A 24,473-nucleotide genomic window follows, 5' to 3' on the forward strand; every position below is an offset into this window, starting at 1 on the left:
TAATAATAATGATGGCATTTGTTAAACGCTTGCTAGGTGCCAAGCACTGTTCTAAGCGCTGGAGGAGATATGGGGTAATCAGATTGTCCCACATGAGGCTGACAGTCTTAATCCCCATTTTACAGATGAGGTAACTGAGGCACAGAGAAGTTGAGTGACCTGCCCAAAGTCACACAGCTGCCAAGTGGCAGAGCTGGGATTAGAACCCATGAGCTCTGACTCCCAAGCCCCGGCTCTTTCCAGTAAGGCACGCTGCTTCTCGCTGCCGATACATATATACTGTGGGGTGGGGAGAGGGGGTGCTTACTGTGTGCAGAGCACTGGACTAGACGCTTGGGAGAGTATACTACGATAGCGTTAGATGACATAATCCCTGCCCTCAAGGACCTTACAAGTGGGGACACGTTGCTGCCTCATCGAATGAAATCAATTTTATTTGGACTCAGATGAAACTAGCATTTGGGGTGAGCTCTTCCAGGGTCCCTGCGGGGGGTTGAGGGGCAACCATTCCGACTTGCACATCTAATCTGCTCCTGCTCTCTGCTCTGCTCCTTCCCCTCTCCCTTCCCCTCCCCTCAGCACTGTGCTCATTTGTATATATTTTTATTACCCTATTAATTTTGGTAATGAGATGTACATCTCCTCGATTCTATTTATTGCTACTGTCTTTGTCCGTCTCCCCCGATTAGACTGTGAGCCCGTGAATGGGCAGGGATTGTCTCTATCTGTTGCCGAATTGTCCATTCCAGGCGCTTCGTACAGTGCTCTGCACATAGTAAGCGCTCAATAGATACGATTGAATGAAATCTGCAGACTACGTCGGCTAAAATGGAGGGCGTGTCGTCACGAAATGCAGTGATGTCACAGAGGACATTAGAAGTGCGGTCATGCTTTAGAATTCCTTTGATGACGTGAAATGCAGGCTCATAGAGAGCCTGCTGGATTTCTCCAAAACTCAGATTTTCATGGCTTTCATTCTCGCTGAGAGTGCGGCCTAATCGCAGAAGCTCACTTTTCCCGGATTTCTCCCGGCCCTTCGTCCTCCCGGTAGGGACCGCCGTAGCCGTAGTCCCTCCACCCCGGCCGCCCGAGCGTCCGAGTTGCACCTCGAGAGCCAGGGGCAAGTTTCGTGGGCGGGATGGGGTATCGGGGTGAGCATCACACCTCGATTCACCCACCTCTTCCAGTGAGGCTTCCTTTCAGAGCCAGGGTTTTGCACCGCAGCTCTCGGAGCCGAAGCAGTGCCACTTCTGCTCTTCGAATCCCCAACATTCTCAATAATAATAATAATAATAATGACGATGATGGCATTTGGTAAGCGCTTACTATGTGCAGAGCACTGTTCTAAGCACTGGGGTAGATACAGAGTAAGGTTGTCCCACGTGGGGCTCCCAGTCTTCATCCCCATTTTACAGTTGAGGGAATTGAGGCCCAGAGAAGTGAAGTGAGTTGCCCAAAGTCACACAGCTGACAAGCGGCGGAGTCGGGATTTGAACCCATGACCTCTGACTCCCCAGCCCGTGCTCTTTCCACTGAGCAACGCCGCTTAAGCCTCTTCGAGCGGCAGCACGGCGCAGTGGAAAGAGCACGGGCCTGGGAGTCCGAGGACCTGGGTTCTCCTTCCCGATCCCCCGCTCACCTGCCGTCTGACTTGGAGCAGGTCGCTTCACTTCTCTGGGCCTCAGTTCCCTCATCTGCAAAATGGGGATTCAGTACCAGTTTTTCGTCTTTGTTTTTATTTTCGTGGTATTTGTAAACCGCTTACTCTGTGCCGGGCACTGTACTGAGTGTTGTTCTCCATCTTAGACTGTGAGCCCCGTGGAGGACTGGATTATCTTGTATCTACTCCAGTGCATAGTACAGTGCTTGACACATAGTGTGTACATAGCTGTTATTTATTTATTTATTTATTTATTTATTTATTTATTTATTTATTTATTTATTTATTTCATCATTCATTCATTCATTCAGTCGTATTGTCCATCTCCCTCTCTTGACTGTAAATTCATCGTGGGCAGGGAATGTTTCCGGTTATTGTTGCATTGTCCTCTCCCCCAAGCACTTAGCACAGTACTTTGCCCACAGTAAGTGCTCAATAAATACGATCGAATGAATGAATGAATGAATGAATGAATGAATGAATGAAAAGCGCTTAACGAATGCCACGATCATTATTATTACTATTCTTTGTATTGTGATTATATTATATCCAGAAGAGACAAGCATTCACCAGAAAAGTGAGGAGAGGTTGAAATCACCTGGGACGCCAGTTCATCACTGCAAAACCTGAGTGAGAACTTTGTGATGATGATGATGATGATGGATGGTATTGGTTAAGCACTTACTATGTGCCAGGCGCTGTTCTAAGCGCTGGGATAGATACAAGCAAATCAGGTTGGACACAGTCCCTGAACCACATGGGGCTCACAGTTCTAATCACCATTTTACAGATGAGGGAATCGAGGCACGGAGAAGTTAAATGACTCGCCCAAGGGCACACAGCAGACAAGCGGCGGAGCCGGGATTAGAAGCAGCGTGGCTCAGCGGAAAGAGCCCAGGCTTGGGAGTCAGAGGTCATGGGTTCGATTCCCAGATCTGCCACTTATCAGCTGTGGGCAAGTCACTTTACTTCTCTGTGCCTCAGTTCCCTCATCTGTAAAAGGGGGATGAAGACTGTGAGCCTCATGTGGGACAACCTGATTACCCTGTATCTCCCCCAGTGCTTAGAACAGTTCTCTGCACATAGTAAGTGCTTAACAAATACCAACATTATTATTATTATTCTTATTAGAACTCATGTCCCCCGACTCCCAAGCCCGGGTTTTTTCCACTAAGCCCCGCTATTTATGCTGACACTTTCGGACTCGGCCGTCGAACGAGTCGCAGGCCGATTTTCTCCCAGTCGATTCTCCGTTAAGACAGTGGGGTCGTTTTATGCTCCCGCAGCTCAAAAGCACCTTTTTCTTTCGTTGCTGTAGCCTCCGTCCGGAGAGGCATCGCCACAGCAGCAACGGGAAGAACTGCAGCAACTTCGACAGGATTTCCTTCGGATCCAGAATCTGTGTAGCTCGGCCGAGAGAGAGCTCCGATACGAACGGGGGAAGAGTTCAGATTTAAAGCAACATAATGCTTTGCTTCAGCAAGAAAACACTAAGGTAGCTATGCTGTGCGGGTCTGGTCCGAATTTCATGACCACGCCCCTTGATTTTCTTTTTCTTTCTCCATTCCTTTTCACTTTCCCCTTATCAATCAGTGGTATTTATTGAGCGCTTACTATGTGCAGAGCACTCTAATAAGCGCTTGGGAGAGCCCCGATCAGACTGTGAGCCCATCACCGGGCAGGGATGGTCACTATCTGTTGCTGAATTGTCCATTCCAAGCGCTTGGTACAGTGCTCTGCACATAGTGAGCGCTCAATAAGTACTATTGAATGAATAAATACAACAGAATTAGCAGCAACGTTCCCTGCCCATAATGAGTTTAGAATCTAGAGGGGCAAGCGGGCATTAGAAAAAAAAAAAGAGTAATTTATCATTTATGATTTAAAGATATACATATAAGTGCTGTGGGATTGGGGGCAGGGCGAATATCAAATGTCCGGGGTCACAGATCCCAGGGCAGAGATGACCCAGAAGGGAGAATGAGCCGGGGGGGGGGCGGGGGAAGAGGGCTTAATTGGGAAAGGCCCCTGATACACGTTTTAATACCATTAATAGTTGTATAATATGTTTAATTAGTATAATAGTTTTAATAGTGGGAGGCCTAAGTCCAGAGGTGGGTGAGCGGAGAGAGTGAGGCCCACCATCAACGTTTACTGAGCCACCCATGGCCCGCAAGCGGTAGAGAAGGCAAAAAATCCCAGGAACCTCTGAATAGAGTGCAGAGAGGGCCAGGAAGAAAGGAAGTCTTCCCCGATAAATAATAATGTTGGTATTTGTTTAACACTTACTATGTGCAGAGCACTGTTCTAAGGGCTGGGGTAGATACAGGCTAATCAGGTAGTCCCACGTGAGGCTCACAGTCTTCATCCCCATTTTACAGATGAGGTCACTGAGGCACAGAGAAGTGAAGTGACTTGAAGTGACTGTTTTAAGCGCTGGCGTAAATACGGGGTAATGACTTGAAGTGACCGTTTTAAGCGCTGGCGTAAATACGGGGTAATCAGGTGGTCCCACGTGGGGCTCACGGTCTTAATCCCCATTTTACCGATGAGGTAACTGAGGCCCAGAGAAGTGAAGTGACTTGCCCAAGGTCACACAGCAGACATGTGGCGGAGCTGGGATTAGAACCCGGGTCCTTCTGACTCCCAGGCTCGTGCTCTACCCACTCTGCGTCTTTGCCTCCTTATTAGGGGCAGAAGGGAGGTGTAGCTGGGGAAAGGAGGGCTTCAGTGTGGCTCAGTGGAAAGAGCCCGGGTTTGGGATTCAGAGGTCATGGGTTCAAAGCCCTACTGTGCCACTTGTCAGCTGTGTGACTGTGGACGTCGCTTCACTTCTCTGTGCCTCAGTTCCCTCATCTGTAAAATGGGGATGAAGACTGTGAGCCTCACGTGGGACAACCTGCTGACCCTGTATCTCCCCCAGCGCTTAGAACAGAGCTCTGCACATGGTAAGCGCTTAACAAATACCAACATTATTATTATTACATCTTGTGCCATCTTACTGCAGGGGAAACTGAGACACAGAAAAGTTAAGTGATCTGCCCAGGTGCGGACTTCTTAGCTCTCTCCCAAGAGGTGATCTACTAGAGAAGCAGCGTGGCTCAGTGGAAAGAGCCTGGGCTGGGGAGACAGAGGTCATGGGTTTGAATCCCACCTCCGCCGCTTGCCAGCTGTGTGACTTTGGGCAAGTCACTTCACTTCTCTGTACCTCAGTGACCTCATCTGTAAAATGGGGATGAAGACTGGGAGCCCCACGTGGAACAATCTGATCACTTTGTATCCCCCCAGCGCTTAGAACGGTGCTTTGCACATAGTAAGCGCTTAACAAATACCACCATCATTATTATTATTATTACCTGCTCCTGAAGCCCACCCCCGGACCTGCCTCCTTGCCCTTCTCCCCTCACCTCTTGCTCCTAAAATCTCCTCCTCTCCCTCTCGCCCTCACCACCATCTTTAATCTCTCACTCTCCAACCGCTCTTTCCCCTCAGCCCTCCCACACGCATGCCTCCCCCGTTTTAAAAAAGGCCCTCTCTCCATCCCCGGGCCCCCTTCAGCTAGCACCCGTCTCCCGGCTCGCATTCCTGTCCGAACTCTTAGAATGGGTCGTATACAGCCACTGCCTTCACTTCCTCCCCGCCGAGTATCTTCTCTACCTTCTCCGGACTGGTTTTTCGGCCTCCTAACTCCACTGAAATGACTCCCTCCAAGGTCACAATGCTCTCCTTGTAGCTAAGTGTAATAAGAATAGTAGTAGTGGTATTTATCCATTCATTCATTCAATGATATTTATTGCGCGCTTACTATGTGCAGAGCACTGTCCTGAGCGCTTGGAATGGACAATGCGGCGACATTTATTAAGCAGAATTTGAGAAACATCGTGTCCTAGTGGAAAGAGCTCTGGCCTGGGAGTCAGCGGACCTGAATCCTAATCCTGGCTCCACCACTCGTCTGCTGGATGACCTCGGGCAAGTCATTTGACTTCTCTGTGCCTCAGTTACCTCGTCTGACGTTGCTCCCCGTATGGTCCGCGGACTGGGTCCCACCTTGTATCTACCCAAGCACTTAGTACAGTGTGTGGCCCAGAGTAAGCGCTTCACGGATACCATTCATAAAAAGTGGCACAGTGGGAACTAGAAATCAAAGTTTCCTGACCCCCCAGACCCTTGCTCTTTCCTCTAGGCTATAATCAATCAGTCAGTCAATCAATGATATCTGTTGAGCACTCACTGTGTGCAGAGCACTGTACTAATGCTTGGGAGGGTACAGTTTAACAGGGGTGGTAGTCACATTCCCTGCCCACAAGGAGCTTACAGTCTAGAGGGGAAGACAGACATTAAAATGAATAAATAAATTAAAAGATAGGAGCATAAGTACTGTATGTAACTATCGAGGGCTTAAAGGATAATAATAATAATAATGTTGGTATTTGTTAAGCACTTATTATGTGCAGAGCACTCTTTTAAGCGCTGGGGTAGACACAGGGGAATCAGGTTTCCCACGTGGGACTCACAGTCTTCATCCCCATTTTACAGATGAGGTAACTGAGGAACAGAGAAGTGAAGTGACTTGCCCGTAGTCACACAGCTGACAAGCGGCAGAGCTGGGATTCAAACTCATGACCCCTGACTCCAAAGCCCGTGCTCTTTCCACTGAGCCACGCTGCTTCTTATAATCTTAGACTGATTAGACTGTAAGCCCGTCAAACGGCAGGGACCGTCTCTATCTGTTGCCGACTTGTCCATTCCAAGCGCTTAGTACAGTGCTCTGCACATAGAAAGCCTCAGTAAATACTATTGAATGAATAATCTTGTAAGGATACACGTCTAAGTGCTTAAGATACAGAGGTGTATGTTTTGGACAACTGGTTTTACCCCATCACAGTAGGAGGGTTAAAGTTCTCTCGAGTGGGCAGGGCATGAGACTTTCGTAATCAATTTATATATAAATTGTTTTCTTTTGCATAACTTTAGGTCAAAGCCGAATTGAAGCAGGTCCAGCTGAAGTTATCAGAAAGTACAAAGATGTATTCTTCCCTCACAGGCAAGTGGGAGCACTGTCAGCAAAATATCAAAGAGCTCGAACTTGAGGTTCGGAAGCAAACCGAGAAAACTCAATCTCAGAACGACCTGGAAGAGCAACTTTCTCAAGAAAAAGCCAGATTTGCCGATGCAGAAAAGATGGTAAAGACGCCTCTAGATGCTCTCAGTAATAATAATAATAATAATGTTGGTATTTGTTAAGCGCTTACTATGTGCAGAGCTGTTAATAATAATAATAATAATGTTGGTATTTGTTAAGCGCTTACTATGTGCCGAGCACTGTTCTAAGCGCTGGGATAGACATAGGGGAATCAGGTTGTCCCACGTGGGGCTCACAGTCTTAATCCCCATTTTACAGATGAGGGAACTGAGGCACAGAGAAGTTAAGTGACTTGCCCACAGTCACACAGCCGGCAAGTGGCAGAGCTGGGATTCGAACTCATGAGCCCTGACTCCAAAGCCCATGCTCTTTCCACTGAGCCACGCTGCTTCTCCGCTGTTCTAAGCACTGGGGTAGATACAGGGTAATCAGCTTGTCCCACGTGAGGCTCACAGTCTTAATCCCCATTTTACAGATGAGGGAACTGAGGCACAGAGAAGTGAAGTGACTTGCCCAGTTACATAGCTGCCAAGCGGCAGAGCTGGGATTTGAACCCATGACCTCTGACTCCCAAGCCCGGGTTCTTTCCACTGAGCCATGCTGCTTCTCTACAGTGCCTGGCACGTAGTAAGCGCTTAACAAATGCTATTTAAAAAAAAGGCTCCGCTATTTTAAATGGGCCGAAGGTAGGCTTGCCCCATGGGCCCCAGTGCCCTGAGAAAAAAAGAGATCGTCTAGTAATAATAATGTTGGTATTTGTTAAGCGCTTACTATGTGCCGAGCACTGTTCTAAGCGCTGGGGTAGACACAGGGGAATCAGGATGTCCCACGTGGGGCTCACAGTCTTAATCCCCATTTTACAGATGAGGTAACTGAGGCACAGAGAAGTTAAGTGACTTGCCCACAGTCACACAGCTGACAAGTGGCAGAGCTGGGATTTGAACTCATGACCTCCGACTCCAAAGCCCGTGCTCTTTCCACTGAGCCACGCTGCTTCTTGGTTGTGATGGTACCTGATATTTGCAACTAGCTGCTAACTTGGGGAGGTGTCAACTGAGGGCATACTTATACCTTTGAAATAAAACTTTAATAAAATATTTTAGGCCCAATATAAATAAAATCAAACTACTCTTGATGTTAAGTCAAAAATGCATCATTGTAGCATTATAATTACTTCTCCAGGATCTGCCTGGTTTTAAAACCGTTCTTTACCAGTTCATTCGCCATGATTTCTTTCACTCAAGCGTTTGGAGCTCCAGCAGAACCTGAAAGATTCCCTTCAGAAGTTCAGCCGGGTCGAAGTGGAAAAAAATCAACTAATGGGAAAAATGAAAGAGGCCAGAGAAAACGAAGAAAAATTAAAGCAGCACTATCAGGAAGAACAACAACAAAGGTAACGAGGAGCTGTTTTCACGTTCCAGGGGCAAGGAAGTAACTGAAAGTAACTGAGACTTCCAACCCATGGAATGGGGCAAGCGGGAAATGGATTGACTTTGGAGGGAGCAGGAACTGACATGGATGGGTATCTTATTTGCCTCTCCTCCTTCTTGGCTCCTGTGCCTTATTACTACTCTTACTATTCCTCCTCGTGGCCCAGTGGCTAGAGCACGGGCCTGGGAGTCCGCAGGACCTGAGTTCTAATCCCGGCTCTTCCGCCTATCTGCTCTTTGACCTTGGGCCGGTCACTTCGCTTCTCTGCACCTCCCTTACCTCTAAAATGGGGATGAAGAGTGTGAGCTCCGTATGGGACAAGGACTGTGTCCAACCTGATTAACTTGTATCTACCCCAGATCTTAGAAAAGTGCTTGGCATATAGTAAGTGCTTAACAAGTACAATCATTACTACTATAATATAATAGTGTATTTGTTAAGTGCTTATTACGTGCCAAGCACTTTACTAGATGCTGAAGTGGATATAAAATAATCAGGTCCCACAAAGAGCTCAAAATCTTAGAAGGAGGAAGAACAGGTATCAAATCCTTCATTTATTCATTCAGTTGTGTGTATTGAGTACTTACTGTGTGCAGAGCACTGTACTAAGCGCTTAGAAAGTACAATCGGCAACAGATAGGGGCAATCCCTACCCAACAACGGGCTCACAGTCTAGAAGGGGGATCTTGTTGAACAGGTTTTGAACTCTCTAGACTGTAAGCTCATCACGGGCAGGGAACGTGCCCGTTAATTTTGTGGCATCGTACTCTTCCAAGAGCTTACTACAGTGTTCTGCACATAGTAAGGGCTCAGTAAATCCCATTAATTGATTGACTGATTGAATTTGGAGATGAGGGAACTGAGACACAGAGAAGTGAAGCGTCTTGCCCAAGGTAACACAGTAGGCAGAAGAGACATTCGAACCCAGGTCCTCTGACTCCCAGCATGGCCTTCTGTTGCCCCGGCAGTTAGGGTGCACTCTGCTTCTTTTATACTCTCCCTCCCTACCTCAAGTGTAGCAGTGTGGAGAAGAGAGTGGCTACATACCCATTTGATGGTGGGGCAGATGGGGATTTTAGTGCATAGCCAGACTTGTGTGTGTCTCCCTCCCTGGTTGCATCTAGCCGCTTGGACCAGGTCCCTCTACCAGAAGGAGAAGGAGCCAGGCAGAAGATTGGGCTAGTTTTAGTAGGAAATTAGCTGGGGTTGTAGAGAAACAGGAAAGATAGAGATGGGAAGAGCTACAGTGATACTGAGTGTGGGTTCGGAGCAAGTGAAGTGGCCAAGAGAATTGTTCCAAGTGCCTGAGAGATGGGAAGGAGAGAAAAAGGACTCAGAGGTGAGTCGGAGATGGAGGCCTGAGAGGAAATCTCTGTAGCTTCACCAAGATTTCAGTGTGGAAGGGAATGGTGGGTGTTTTCAATCCATCAATAGTATTTATTGAGCACGTACTATGTGAGCACTGTATTAAGCGCTTGGGAGAGCACAATCCAACAGAGTTCTGAAGAGTGATAGATTCAGAATCATTTTTTTGCTTTAATCTGCTCTTAGGAAATTCCTTGATCAGACTATACAGACACTCCAGCAGCAAATACAATTCTTACGTGACAGAGAGACTCTCTTGGAACAGACTGTGGTTCAGCAGCAGTTAAAAATCAAAGAACATCAGGCCCTACTTCAAGAGTTAGAAGATGAAAAGAAAATATCTGATGAAGTAAGAGTACAAAATCATTCTTGTTTTTGTCATTCTTTTAGGACTGAACCTGGTTTGGGTTTGGTTTTTTTTGGTTTTTTGGTTTTTTTTAAAGGTATTCGTTAAGCATTTCCCAGGTGCCAGGCATTGTTCTACGATCTGGGGTGGATACAAGCTAATCAGATTGGACACAGTCCCTGTCCCACATCGGGCTCACAATCTTAACCCCCATTTTGCAGATGAGGTAACTGAAGCACAGAGAAGGTCAGATCGTTATGGTCAGGGAACATGCCTGCTCATTTTGTCATACTTTACTCTCCCAAGCGCTTAATACAGTGCTCTCTACATAGTAAGTGCTCGATAAATACCACTGATTGTTTGGTTGATTACAGAGAATGGTAACCAGACGGGTCAGGGGAATGGCGAGCCTCTGAGGATAGACTAAAAGATTAAGATTCCTCCATCTGGGAAAACCGAGACTAAGAGGATCCAAGATCGAAGGCTCCAAAATCAGGGAGTGGGGGTGGGTTGGTTGAACACGGAATAGTTGGTCGACGTATCCCACGATAACAAGGCCACGGGGTACCGACCGAGGTCGAAGGCGGTAAATTCAAAACCAACAAAAAAAAATGCTTCTTCATCAACAGGGGTAAACGTCTGAAATGAGGTTAGACCAAAATATCGTTAGATTCCAGGTGGGGGTTAGATAAATTCGTAGATGAGAGGTACATAATGAATTTATAGACAGAAAGTTCGTGACAAAGAGAAAAAGATTAGGGATGTTAGGCGGTACCTCTCTAATCACTGGGTGGATGGCCAGGAGAGTTACCATCACAGCGTTTCTCCTGGCATCCCTTGCCCATCGTCAGAGAGAGAGAGTACTGGTCTAGCAGAACCAAAGATCTAGCCCGGGAATGGCAAAGAGTCTGTTCTTTATGTTCTAACAGATTAGGGTGTCAGTTTTCCTGATCGTCTGAGGTTGTAAAATCCTTGTTTTTCAGCATCTTCATTGTCAAAAGAACCGCCAGAAACTGTCGGAACAGCTGTCCGCGTTACAACAAGAGAAGGAAACCCAGCACGAAAAATATAGTGAATTCTTGAATCAATTTGATGCCCATGTGAGGTATTTGGAAGGGCAGCCAGAATCCCCTCGGGGTCACCCTGGGGAGTGTTCTGTGGCCTGCCTTTTACGCGTCTCCCCTCTCTCCATCCCATCTTCTCCCTTCCCCCCACCAAAAGCAGTGAATTCGGACCCGTGTATTTCCTCACTTGAATGAGCTGTCAGAATTGCCTGGCCCCGCCTGACTCCTTTGTCTTCCACCTCCTCCCACGAGGCAGTCTTTTCTGGGCTATTTTTAGAATTGTATATATGTATTGAGACACAGAAAGGGAACCCGTTTCAAACTGTTGTCCTCCCTTCCATATTCCCTGTATTCCCTTACCCCAAGCCGGAGAAGATATCTTCTTTTAAGAAAAAGTCAACAGAAAAGAAACACATTTCCCTGGTATGCCTTGATGTTCATGACCCAAGTCGTCGTCTCAGGGATTTTTCATTATCATTCCCTCTATACGTTAGTGTGTTACCAAGTGCTGACCTGCCCTATGACATTTTGAGTAATAACAATAATTATGGTACTTGTTAAGCGCTTACTATGGGCTTCTAAGTGCGGGGGTAGATCCAAGGTAATCAGGTTGTCCCACGTGGGCTCACAGCTTTAATCCCCATTTTACAGATGAGGGAACTGAGGCACAGAGACGTTGTGACTTGCCCAGATAAGCGACAGAGCCGGGATTAGAACCCAGATCCTCTGACTCCCGAGCCCGTGCTTTTGCCACTAGGCCAAAGGGCAGGTCAGAATTTGGGTACGTACACACACACAAACACTTGAGGAAAATCCTCTATATGTCCTATAACACACACGCACACAAATGAAATATTTGAGGAAAATTCCCTATATGTCCTATAATACACACACACAGATACACATTTGAGGAAAATCCCATATATATTTTCCCTTTTAACTTTTCTGGGTATGTGGCATTCAGGTAGAAGTAGTCACAGTATTTATTAAACACTGTGTGTGGAGCACTTTACTAAACACTGGGAAACAATACACAGGTGGGAATTAGTCATTTGAGGAAAATCCCATATATATTTTCCCTTTTAACTTTTCTGGGTATGTGGCATTCAGGTAGAAGTAGTCATAGTATTTATTAAACACTGTGTGTGGAGCACTTTACTAAACACTGGGAAACAATACACAGGTGGGAAATAGACCCGGTTCCTATCCCTCGGGGGCTCACAATCTAAAAATCGAAAGTGGGAGAGGGGACAGATGACAGATACCAAAGGAGCGGTTTAACAGAACATGAAAACAATAAAAAGAAGAGACGGGTAGCAGGGCAAGAGGAGCATTCATTCATTCAACTGTATTTATTGAGCGCTTACTGTGCAGAGCACTGTACTAAGCAATTGGAAAGTAAGGAGCAGACTTCCTACTCCTCGCGATTCAGAGCCCACCAAGGAAGGAAGGCCTTGGGTCACTGTAGATAACGAGGAAAGGGAAGTGAGCAGAAGGGAAGTGCTCCTAGTAAGCGGAGATCGCGTCTACCAACTCCGTCATTCATTTATTTATTCATTGAGCCCTTACGGTGTGCAGAGCACCGGACTAAGAGGTTGGGAGAGTACAAAGCAACAATAAACAGACACATTCCCTGCTCACAACGAGCTCACAGTCTGGCGGGGAGGAGACAGACATTAATATAAATAATAAATGACAGATATGTACGTAAGTGCTGTTGTGGTGCTGGGAGCAGGGGAAGAACAAAGGGAGAAAGGGCGATGTAGAAGGCAGTGGGAGAAAAGGAAAGGGGGGGGGCTTAGTATTTGTTAAGCGCTTACTATGTGCCAAGCACTGTTCTGAGTTCTGGGGCAGATACAAGATAATCAGATGGACACAGTCCCCGTCCCCCATGAGGCCCACGCTCTTAATTGCCATTTTGCAGAGGAGGTAATTGAGGCCCAGAGAATAATAATAATAATGATAGCATTTGTTAAGCGCTTACTATGTGCAAAGCACCGTTCTAAGCGCTGGGGAGGATACAAGGTGACCAGGTTGTCGCACTTGGGGCTCACAGTCTCAATGTCCATTTGACAGATGAGGTAACTGAGGCCCAGAGAAGTGAAGTGACTTGCCCAGGGTCACACAGCAGACAAGTGGCGGAGCTGGACCTCTGACTCCCAAGCCTGGGCTCTTTCCACTAGGCCACGCTGCAGGGAAGGTCTTTTGGAGGAGATGTGCCTTGTATTGTCCTTCCCCAAGAGCTTAGTGGAGTGCTCTGCACATAGTAAGCCCTCAATAAATGCCAATAATCGATTGATTGTGATCTTCACAATTAAAAGCCGACCCATGGTCACTTTCGGCTCGGGTCTGACCCTCCTGGGAGTCCCGCCTCCTGCTAAGCTTTTCCTAGGCAGAGCCCGAGCCAGACTTTTCCAGAGTTTTTCCTTGATTCCCTCCCCGCCCCCCGCCCCCGGTATCATTTGACTAGACTGAAACGGTTGTGTTGTATTGTGTGTGTCTGTGTGTGGCCGGGGGGGCGGTTCTACTGTCACAGAAAATATAACGAAAAGCAACTCCACCTAAAAGCCAAGGTGCGCAGAGCCAAGGAGAGTTTTGTCCACGAAGTGCGGCAAAGGGACGATACGATCAAACAGCTTGAACACGAAATTGAGATAATGCGGAAACAGCTGGAAAAGGTGAGAAGCCAGACTGCCCACAGGGAATAAGTGCGACTTTAGAAATAACAAGGGATAATGATGATGGTGGTTTTTGTTAAAGTGCTTACTATGTGCAAAGCACTGTTCTATGCGCTGGGGGGATACAAGGTGATCGGGTTGTCCCACGTGGGGCTCACAGTTTTAATCCCCATTTTCCAGATGAGGTCACTGAGGCACGGAGAAGTGAAGTGACTTGCCCAAAGTCACACAGCTGGCAAGCGGCGGAGCCAAGATTAGAACCCATGACCTATGACTCCCAAGCCCGTGCTCTTTCCGCTGAGCCGCGCTGAAGGGGTAGTCTGATCAGATGCGGCATTTTAATTCCAAATCCTCCTCCCCTCTCCTCCTCGCGTGTTCCTTCTCCCAAACCGCCCCCCCCCCCCGAATATTTTCAATCCCCACAGAAAGTGTCGGTGATTTATAGTGGACATTTTTCTAAGCCACCTCAAAACCCCTCCCAGGCAGATGTGAATCTCTCTTGCTTCTGAAACAGTCCCAAGAAAAGTATTTTCCTGTGCTTGCCCTGTGTAACTGTTCAGAAATTCTTCATTCGGACCTAAATCTCTCCTGCTTGAGCTCTCTGACACGTGTGGATTGTGGATTTCCAAGCCCGCTGAAAAGCGTGCACAAGGAAACTAGCGCTCAAGGGGGGCAAGGGATTCAAATGGCCGCTCTCCCTCTCGTTAGATTGAAAACAAAGCCGGGAATCCTTCTGACCTTACGCATTTTTCCAAGAGCCATCCAGTTGGGCAGATGCAGAGATCCAAGCAGCGTGGCTTTGTGGAAAGAGCGTGGACTTGGGAGGCGGAGGACCTGGGTTCTAATCCCGGCTCCACCACGTCTCGGCTGTCTGTCCTCGGGCAAGCCGCTTAACCTCTCTGTGCCTCAATTCCCTCAATTGTGAAATTAAGACTGCGAGCCCCGCGTGGGACAACCCGATTACCTTGTATCTACCCCGGCGCTTAGAACGGTGCTTGGCACCTAGTAAGCGCTTAACAAATACCATTATTATTATCATTATTGTTGTTCAAGCAGTCAGTCGGTCCGCCGAAGGGCTGAATGTTCTTTCACTCAAATAGCTGAATGGCTCAAATCTCGGGAATGGATGGGTTTTGTGAAAATCCGTGGTTTTTTGCCATTGCGGCGTCAGTCGGTGGTATTTATTGAGGACCTACGGCCGTGCGTAGAGTTCTTTACTGAGCACCTGGGGGAGTGCACCTGAGTAAGAGGCACAGTCCCTGTCCTGAGGGAACTTACGGTCTCTTGGAGGGACGGACGCCGACAGACTCAAACCTTTCAGAAAACAGTCGGAGGTGGAAAAAGAAGCAGCGCAACAGCTGTCGAGAGCAGAAGTATGGGAGGTTTGAAACGGACAGCGCCGATTTAAGTAAGCGCTTCTATTCCACCTCCACTACTGCACCTGCCTACTCGTCGACTTCCCCGCTTCCTATCTCTTCCCACCCCATCCTTCACTCTGCCGCCCGGGTCATCTTTCTCCGGACATGTTCATTCCCCGTCTCCCCAGTCCTCAAGAACCCCCAGCTGTTGCCCATCCACCTCTGCCTCAAACCGAAATGCCTCACCGTCGGCTTTAAAGCACACCGTCAGCTCGGCCCCCTCCTGCTCTGCCTCGGTGATCTCCTGCCGCTCGCCGGCCTGCATTCTTGGCTCCTCTAGTGCCAGCTTGCTGCCGGTGCCTCGATCTCCTCTGTCTTGCCGCTAACCCCTTCCCCGCATCCCCCAGGGGAGCTCATTTTAGAAGCAGCGTGGCCTAGTGGATAATAATAATAATAATGTTGGTATTTGTTAAGCGCTTGCTATGTGCAGAGCACTGTTCTAAGCGCTGGGGTAGATACAGGGTAATCAGGTTTCAGGTTGGCCCACGTGACGCTCACAGTTAATCCCCATTTTACAGATGAGGTACCTGAGGCAGCGAGAAGTGAAGTGACTCGCCCGCAGTCACACAGCTGACAAGTGGCAGAGCCGGGAGTCGAACCCATGACCTCTGACTCCCAAGCCCAGGTTCTTTCCACTGAGCCATGCTGCTTTCCTAATTCCTTTATCATAATAATATCACATATGCAGGGACTGTACTAAGCACTGGGGAAGATACAAGCTAATCAGGTTAGACACACTCCTTCTCTCTCCTAGGGCTCCCGACCCTAATCCCCATTATAGAGATGAGGTAACTGAGGCACAGAGACGTTAAGCGACTCGCCTTAATTTTCAGTGAATCAATGATTTCTGTAATGCAGTTTTTCCCCGCAATATAGAGAAGCAGCATGGCCTAGTGAAAAGAGCATGGGCCTGGGAGTCAGGAGACCTGGGTCCTAACCCCAGGCTCTCTCACTGGCCTGCCGTGACCTACACCGGGTCACTTCACCTCTCTGTGCCCGTGTCCTCATCTCTAAAATTTGCTGTGTGATAGAGCACGGGTCTGGGAGTCAGGAGGACCTGAATTCTAATCCCGGCTCTGCCACCTGTCTGCGTGGTGACCTTGGGCCAGTCACGTCACTTCTCTGTGTCTCAGTGACCTCATCTGGAAGATAGGGATTGAGTCTGTGACCCCATGTGAGACCAGGTGGTGTGTCAACCCTATGTGCTTGAATCCACCCCAGCACCTGTTACAGCGCTTGGCACGTACTAAGCGCCTAACAGACACCGCAGTTATTATCCTCCCTCTGTCCTGGAACATAATAATAATGTTGGTATTTGTTAAGCGCTTACTATGTGCCGAGCACTGTTCTAAGCGCTGGGGTAGACACAGGGGGATCAGGTTGTCCCACGTGGGGCTCACAGTCTTCATCCCCATTTTACAGATGAGGTAACTGAGGCACCGAGAAGTTAAGTGACTTGCCCAACGTCACACAGCTGACAAGTGGCCGAGCCGGGAGTCGAACCCATGACCTCTGACTCTGAAACCCAGGCTTTTTCCACTGAGCCACGCTGCTTCCTCTCCCTCCGTCCACCCCCAAGACCAGCACTGTCCCTACCTTCAAAGCCATTACGTTTGCATCTCCTACTAGAGAACTTCTCCGATTAAGCCCTCTTTTTTCCCGACGCCCTTTCCCTTCTATGCCATTTATTTACTTGAATCTGAACCTCTGAAGCACCTGATATTCAGTCTCACAGCACATATGTACAAGTCTGTAATTTATTTACTTATTCATTTATTTTTCCTGGCATTTGCTAATTTCTATTCTGTGCCAGGCACTGTACTAAATATTATTTTATATTATGGTACTTATTAAGGGCTTATCATATGCCCGGCACTGTTCTGAGTGCTGGGGTAGATACAAGTTAATCAGTTCAGACGCAGTCCCCGTCCCACGTGAGGCTTACACCCTTATCCCCGCTTTACAGGTGAGGTAACTGAGGCACAGCAAAGTTAAGCGACTCGCCTAAGGTCACACATCAGACGTGGGACTAGAACCCAGGTCCTTCTGACTCCCAGGCCCGTGCTCTATCCACTAGGCAACACTGCTTCTCTTCTTCTATTCCTATTAAGAGAAGCAGCGTGGCTCAGTGTAAAGAGCACGGGCTTGGGAGTCAGAGGTCATGGGTTTGAATCCCGGCTCCGCCGTTTATCAGCCGTGTGACTGTGGCCAAGTCACTTAATTTCTCGGTGCCTCAGTTCCCTCATCTGTAAAACGGGGAGTAAGACTGTGTGTGCCTCATGTGGGACAACCTGATTACCTTATATCTACCCCAGCGCTTAGAACAGTGCTCCGCACATAGTAAGCGCTTAACAAATCCCAACATTATTATTAAGGCCTGCCTCCGGCCTCTAGATGGCAAGTTCGTTGTAGGCAGGGAACGTGTCCACTAACTCTGTTGTAGTCTCCCCACGGCAAGGTACAATAAATACCGCTGACTGACCGATCGATCGAGGGAATCGGAATAAATTAATATGTTGAGAATATGCAGATGTGCTAAGGGCAGTCAGACAGACCGAAGTACTGAGAGCAGTTGTGGGATGAGTGTGACTTGGGATGGTGAGGGTGACGTTGTTGACTGGCATGAAAAAGTAAGGAAAGATGAGAACTTTCAGACATAGCGAGCTTTTGGGAAGGGTCTTTTGTTATGGGTCGTGCAACTGTCTCACTCCCAGAAATCCCGTGAGCTTCCTGGAATGGAAAATCTTGCTACTCTTGTCTGGGTTCACGGATTCTGATGTTTTTCCCCCATTGCCTTCAAAGACCCGGGGCTGCAGAACCCGTTGAGAAATGGCCCAAGCGGGATCTCAAGATACGGCACCGTGGCTTGCAGGCGTTCCTCGGGACTTTTAGGGGGTGAAATATTGGCTAACCAAAGAGCTTTCTCATCCCCAGGGAGAGGAATTTCACTCCCAAATCATCGCCAAGAATGAGACCCTACTTCGGGAAAACTGGAAACTCTTAGACGAGCTCAGTGTTCAGGAAGAAGTCGCAAAAGACAGCAAATTGATAATAACTTCTATCCAAAACAGGTGAGGGTAATTTTCATCTCTTAATAGAAGAAAGATGTCCGAATTACCTGCTTCTGTAATATTTGCCGTCGGGCTTCATCTTCGTAAATGAGTTGTTTCTCACTGACCCTTTCAGGGCTCATACAGTGTTTCCTAACACTGAGTTAGCTTTTACAGTGTTTTAATGTTGTGACTTTCCCTAGGCTGATCGGGAGAGGTAAGAGCCCACTTCTCCAGTCAATCGATCGTAATCGATCGTTCTGTTTATTGAGTGCTTACCGCAGGCAGAGCACTGTACTGAGCGGTTGGTCAGTTCAGCTGGGCCCCCAGGCCGAGGGGCAGAGCCCCTAGATGAGATGCCCGTCACTCTCAGTGTCCGTGTCCTGCCAGTGGCTCTGCCAATTGCTTGCTGTATGACTTTGGGCAAGTCACTTCACTTCTCTGCGCCACAGTTTCCTCAGTCGTAAAATGGGGATTCCCTACCTGTTCGCCCTTCTACTTAGAATGTGAGCCCCATGTGGGACAAGGACTGTGGCCAACCTGATTAACTTGCATCTTCCCCAGCGCGAAGAGCAATGCTTGACGCGCCGTAAGCGCTTAACAGATACCAGAATGATCATCATAATAATGATCGTAATATTAATAATAATGGAAAGGCACTTCCTTTGCCCTTGGGGAGAAGACCCCGAGACTGGACAGGGCCAGTTACGTCAGGAGGATCCCAAAGATCACCAGCGTTATGGTAACAGATGTCACGTAGCATAATCAGACTGTGAGCCCCATGTGGAACAGGGACCGTGTCCAACCTGATTAACCTAGCCCAGCGCTTAGAACAGTGCCTGACACATAGTGAGCGCTTAAAAAAAATTGTGGTATTTGTTAAGCGCTTACTATGTGAAAAGCACTGTTCTAAGCGCTGGGGGATGCAAGGTGATCGGGTTGTCCCACCTGGGGCTCACAGTTTTTTTAATCCCCATTTGACGGATGATGTAACCGAGGCACAGAGAAGTTAAGTGACTTGCCCAAGGTCACACAGCTGACTAGAGACGGAGCCGGGATTAGAACCTGTGACCTCTGACTCCCAAGCCCGCGCTCTTTCCACTGAGCCACGCTGCTTCACAAGTACCATAAAACAAATAGCAAGAGTAGCCATCAAGTAACGGGAGGAGGTAGGGCTCGAAAGACCGTCTGTAACGGCTTAAACTGTGGCCTTGGTTTGTCCCGCCTCTAGAGTCTTTTTCCTGGATGAAGAAAACAAGCGACTGCAAGAAGGCACCCTCCGGCTCAGCCAGCAGGTGAGCCTCCTGGAACGCATTTTAAGGAACATCCATTCTTCCAGCGTGGAGGTAAGAAAGGCAGTCACCCTCCACGCCTCTCCGGCACCGAGCCCGCTGTCTTTTCATTCCTCGCAACGGTCCTGCCTCCGGCGGGATCGTCCCCTCTCCCCCACCTCACCGTAAGGGTCCAGTGGGGGTCCGGTGACCGCCGGGGTCAAAACTCCAACTGGTCGAAAAATGCCTTCGCCTTCCCCCCTGAAGAAAGGCTCTGGATTCCTCTCTGGGTGACTGTCACCTCAGGCACCTGCTCAGCAGAAACCTACTTGGGGACTTAGGATGGGGTAAATTGAGTAGCTAAGCACACCTGTTTCCCCTTCCAACATTTAGTCTTCCGTCGATCAGTTGGTCGATGGTATTTATTGAGCATGTACTGTGTGCTACCAAACATGTGGGAGAGTACAACCCAGAAGTTAGCTTTGGGGTTTGTCCAGCCTGCGGGCATTGGCTTGTAATGATTTCGGTGAGCGATGAGCCACTTTTACCCGTTTCCGAGGCCCCGCCTCTCCTGGGCTTACCCTCCGCATAGCCTGTTTTGGGCTCCACTCTGAGATCCGTGATTCAGTTTACAAAGCCTATGCGCCTGGATCTGTGACCTTTGGACATTTGGCATTCTCCCCACCCCAAACCGCACAGCTCTTACATACCTATCTTTAAATTATATATCATAAATTATTTATTCATATTAGCATCCGTCTCCTCCTGTAGTCTATAAGGCCGATACGGGCCGGGAACGTGTCTGCTAAAGCTATTGCGTTGTGCTCTCCCAACCTCTTAGTACAGTGTTCCGCGTGTAGTAAATGCTCAATAAAGACCACCGATTCACTGACTGATTGAAAGGGGACGACAATACTGACTTCTGGATCGTAACTGGTTTGGAGCCAAAAAATAATCCAAAAAGCCAGATTGCCCTGAGTATTCTGACAACAGGTTCGGGACTAAGATAAAGGTCTACGACGCAGTGATCTTGTCACACTTTTTAAATGACTGTGAGATTTTGTGATCCTCCAAGGTTGGTCAGATATGACTTCTAGAGGAGTTTCCTCAGCATCACATTCTGGCCACATCAGTAGGCGCTTAACAAATACCATCATTATTATATTATCATTATCAGCGTTACAAGGCAGGATGTGATCAGATCCCCCCCCCGGCCGCGGCCTCAATGAAGAAGATTTCCTGCACTGACATCCACCTCCCTGCAACACCCCCCCCCCCCCCCCCCGAACCGGTCATCTGTAAGGGTTGGGAGGCCACGGGGGCCTGGCCGCTGCTGTTTGCCCAGCTGAACTGAGGTGACCTCAAGCAAGGCAACTGCAGGCAGAGAGGATGAAAGAAATGCTATCAGGCCAGGGTAAAAAACGACTTCACACCGTCTGTCACTGCTTGGGATTAGTGGAAAATAAAAACAGTAGGCAGACCATCTTGGGAGTTGAAATAGTGGTAAGAATATTTACTGGGGGCCCACTGGATGCGGCGCACTGTACTGAGCCCTGGGGGAACAGCTGGATTTAAGATAAAGCAGCTGGCAGTGGGCACGGACACGTGGCCACTCGGGGTGACAGAGCCTGAAGTGGTTTCTCAAATGGGCGCGACAGCTCCCGTTTCCAAGAGGAAGAGACCAGCCTCCTTCGCGAACCTCTTCACCCCCAATTCTACCCGATCTCCCCCAGTTCCGTGCACACCATGCCCTTCTACCTCCAGGCCCCAGTCGGCTACAGATGGAGAGTCCGGGCGCCTCTGGGAAAGGCCTTAAAATGGCCATTTGTTACTTCCTTTGCTTCTCAGTCGGTGACTGAGGATCAACCTTGGAGGATCACAAAATCTCACAGTCGGTTAAAAAGTGTGACCAGATCACTGCGTTGTAGACTTTTATCTTAGTCTCGAACCTGTTGTCAGAATACTCGGGTCAGTCTGGCTTTTCGGGTTATTTTTCTAACGGTGGGATCGCTCCAAACCGGTTACGATCCAACCGTCTCGGGCAGATGGTCTTCTCGTCTTTGGAAAAAGACCTTCTTGAACAGGCCTCCCCCGGGGCCTGTTCTGACATTCGACCCTCACAGAAGTTATGATAAACCAAACTCTCCTGTTGGGACTCAAGTCGGCTTCTTCTTGGGCTGTCTTGGGTGGACCGAGAGACTAGGCGGTCAAGGCCATCCTCAGAAAAATCCCTTCAGAGGCTTGAAAGCAATATTCCTCAGGCAACTCTTGGTCTCATCTTCCTCGAGCTAAACAACCTTAGTTCCCCAGATATTCTTTTCCGTCCCCTGAAGTCATTTTGGGTGTTGTGGGAGAAAGGGAGTCTGATCCCTGAGCTCTGGAGTCGGAGTGGTTAAGAGACTATGGAGAGAGCGTTCAGGGTTGCACAGAACTGAGCAGAAAGCTGCCCTCGTTCATTTATTCGGTCAAATTTATTGAGCGCTTACTGTGTGCAGGGCACTGTACTAAGCGCTTGGGAGAGTACGGTACAACAATAAACAGACACATTCCCTGCCCCCAACGAGCTGCATGTGACTCCGACAGAACAGCCCTCTCCCCACCCCCTGCCACTGCCATCCACGATGATACGGCCCCCTTGGGAAGCGTCCCTTTCTTCCGAGCAGCTTGGACCCCTGAGGAGAATGCCGTTTTCATTCTCAGTGTTCTTGGGAGGTAGGAATTGGGCCGGGATCGGTCCCGTCTTACACGTGAGTACAATCAAGCTCCTAGAGGCAAAATGACTTGCTGAAGTCCTCGAAGGAAATGGTTGGCAGGGCTGCTCCAATCCCACTCCGATTCCCCGTAGCCAGTCCTGGATCTTCCCGAGTCAGGGACTGAAAAAAGTAGCTTAAGGTCTCCCAGGGACGGAGCGCCATCGGGGGATCAGCCTCAGCTCTTTTAGTTTTGGATGGTGGAAAACAATCCATGGTATTTATTGAGCACTCACTGCGTGCAGAGCATTGTACTAACCGCTTGGGAGAGTATAATGCAACAGGAAGAAGCGTGGCTTAGTGGATAGAACGCGGGCCTGCGAGTCAGAAGGTCCTGGGTTCTAATCCCGACCCGCCACGTGTCTCCTGTGTGACCTTGGGCAAGTCACTTCACTTCTCTGGGCCTCAGTTACCTCATCTGTAAAATGGGGGTTAAGACTGTGAGCCCCATATGAGACAGGGACTGCGACCAACCTGTTAAGCTTGTGTCTACCCCAGTGCTTGGCACATAATACGTGCTTAACAAGTACCCTCGTTGCTATTATTACTGTTATTAACAGAGTCAGTACACACGTTCCCTGCCCAGGACGAGCTTACAGTCTAGAGTTCATTTTATCCCCCAGCAGGGGAAAAGGCAGGGAAAGCCCCTTGGGTTGTTTTTAGTCGGACAGTTCCCTCCCTGTGCATCTCGGTAGAGTTTGGGCTGAGGTGAGAGCCGGGGCCGGGGTGGGCCGAGCCCCCGGCCTTCTGCCCGAGGAGGTGGGGCCGCGTGTCCTCCAGGGGAAGGAGCACGGGCAGGGAGTCGGGAGGAGCTGAGAAGAGCTAAGGGAAATGGAAGAAAGGAGGCTACGTGGGGCTTCCCCGCTGCCCTGCAGTGTGGACCCAGGAGTGTCCCTGAGGCCCCTGGCAATCTGCAGCGCCAACCATTATCCCTCCCGGCAGGGAAAGAACTGTATTGGGTTGGGGGGGTGCCGCTGCTCTGTGAACATTTCTCCCCCACAAGAGGACCCATTCATTCAATATTCATTCAGTAGTATTTGAGCGCTTACTATGTGCAGAGCACAGTACTAAGCGCTTGGAACGTACAATTCGGCAACCGATAGAGACAATCCCTGCCCATTGATGGGCTTACAATGAATTCGGACCCACCGACGACTTGCTCCGCTTGCTCCGTCCTAGAGGACGTCCACACAAGTCCTAGGATCCCGCCGCCCCTCCGCCCTGAGAAATTCTCCCAGGCCGGAGTTTCCCAGCCATGGCTGAGGCTGGAGGACGGGGACCGGAGCCCCAAGCGAAGCTTTCGTCATCTTGCTGATCTCACTGCATTGTGTCTTCCCAGGAGATAACTCTGAGCGTGTCCTCTGGCTGCCAGCTGTTCAGTAAGAATTTGCCTCTTCCTCCAGTTTCCAGGTTAGTAAAGTGGAGAGGAAGCCGCCTGCACAGCCAGGACCCAGGCTGACAGGGTGGAAAAATGGAGGACGGTGGCGTCCGCGTCAGGGTCCCGGCAGGCAGGATTCTTGGATTTCCACCATCTCCCGCCCTTCGGGGGCGGAACCGATGCCGGATCCCGACACGGCATCAGAGGGAATCAACGGACACGAGTCTTGAGATTGGTTTCCTCCGGAAATGACGACCCCAGAGAACTCCAACTGATCTCTCAAATTCTCCAGAGCTAAAACTTTGAAAAAGGTCTTCTCTTCCCGACCGTCCTGATTTGTCGAAACGTCAGTCGGTGGCGGATCTCTTAGCCTGAGCCCTTTAGGCAAACCACCAAACTGTCTGCATTCCCAAGGAAGGACAAGAGTGCTCGTCGTGTCTACCAACTCTGTTATATTGTACTCTCCCAAGCGCTTAGGACAGTGTTCTGCACACAGTAAGCGCTCGATAAATATGACTGATGGATTGGTCTGTTCTGCTTAGTGGGGCTCTTTTGTCAGCTTACTCTGTTCCTCTAATTTTCTTATGGTATTTACTAAGCGCTTACTATGTGTCAAGCACTCTTCTAAGCACGGGTAGAGACGGGGTCGGACACAGTCCCTGTCCCGCAAGGGGCTCCCAGTCCAAGAAGGAGGCAGAACAGGTATTGAATTCCCATTTTGCAGTTGAGGAAATTGAGGCACAGAGAAGTCATGTGACTGGCCCAAGGACACACCACAGGCAAGGGGCGGGGGCGGGATAAGAACCCAGACCCTCTGGCTCTCAGGCCCAAGCTTTATCCATTGGACCACACCTCTTCTCGTGGTTGTTCCGGGTCCCATTCTGGGTCTGTCGGTTGTCCCCTGACCCCCGCTGAGGAC

At 49.0% G+C, this 24,473-nt stretch overlaps 1 protein-coding gene across 5 annotated transcripts in view; it reads left to right on the top strand.

Moving 5' to 3' along the window:
* LOC100074041 (phosphopantothenate--cysteine ligase) overlaps nucleotides 1-24,473 on the top strand; it is a 120,032-nt gene that overhangs the window by 95,083 nt on the left and 476 nt on the right. For 3 of the 5 annotated variants that reach the window (XM_029064894.2, XM_029064884.2, XM_029064885.2), the window contains exons 18-26: nucleotides 2,979-3,155; nucleotides 6,635-6,844; nucleotides 8,048-8,196; nucleotides 9,786-9,948; nucleotides 10,929-11,050; nucleotides 13,546-13,687; nucleotides 18,040-18,176; nucleotides 19,387-19,501; nucleotides 23,516-23,586. In XM_029064894.2, the coding sequence (XP_028920727.1) occupies nucleotides 2,979-3,155; nucleotides 6,635-6,844; nucleotides 8,048-8,196; nucleotides 9,786-9,948; nucleotides 10,929-11,050; nucleotides 13,546-13,687; nucleotides 18,040-18,176; nucleotides 19,387-19,501; nucleotides 23,516-23,586 (1,286 nt within the window). The remainder of the gene's footprint in view (nucleotides 1-2,978; nucleotides 3,156-6,634; nucleotides 6,845-8,047; nucleotides 8,197-9,785; nucleotides 9,949-10,928; nucleotides 11,051-13,545; nucleotides 13,688-18,039; nucleotides 18,177-19,386; nucleotides 19,502-23,515; nucleotides 23,587-24,473) is intronic. The other 2 variants (XM_029064886.2, XM_029064888.1) reach the window with 2 other exon arrangements.

This window comes from Ornithorhynchus anatinus, chromosome 5 (genome assembly GCF_004115215.2).
Source record: "Ornithorhynchus anatinus isolate Pmale09 chromosome 5, mOrnAna1.pri.v4, whole genome shotgun sequence".
NCBI lineage: Eukaryota > Metazoa > Chordata > Mammalia > Monotremata > Ornithorhynchidae > Ornithorhynchus > Ornithorhynchus anatinus.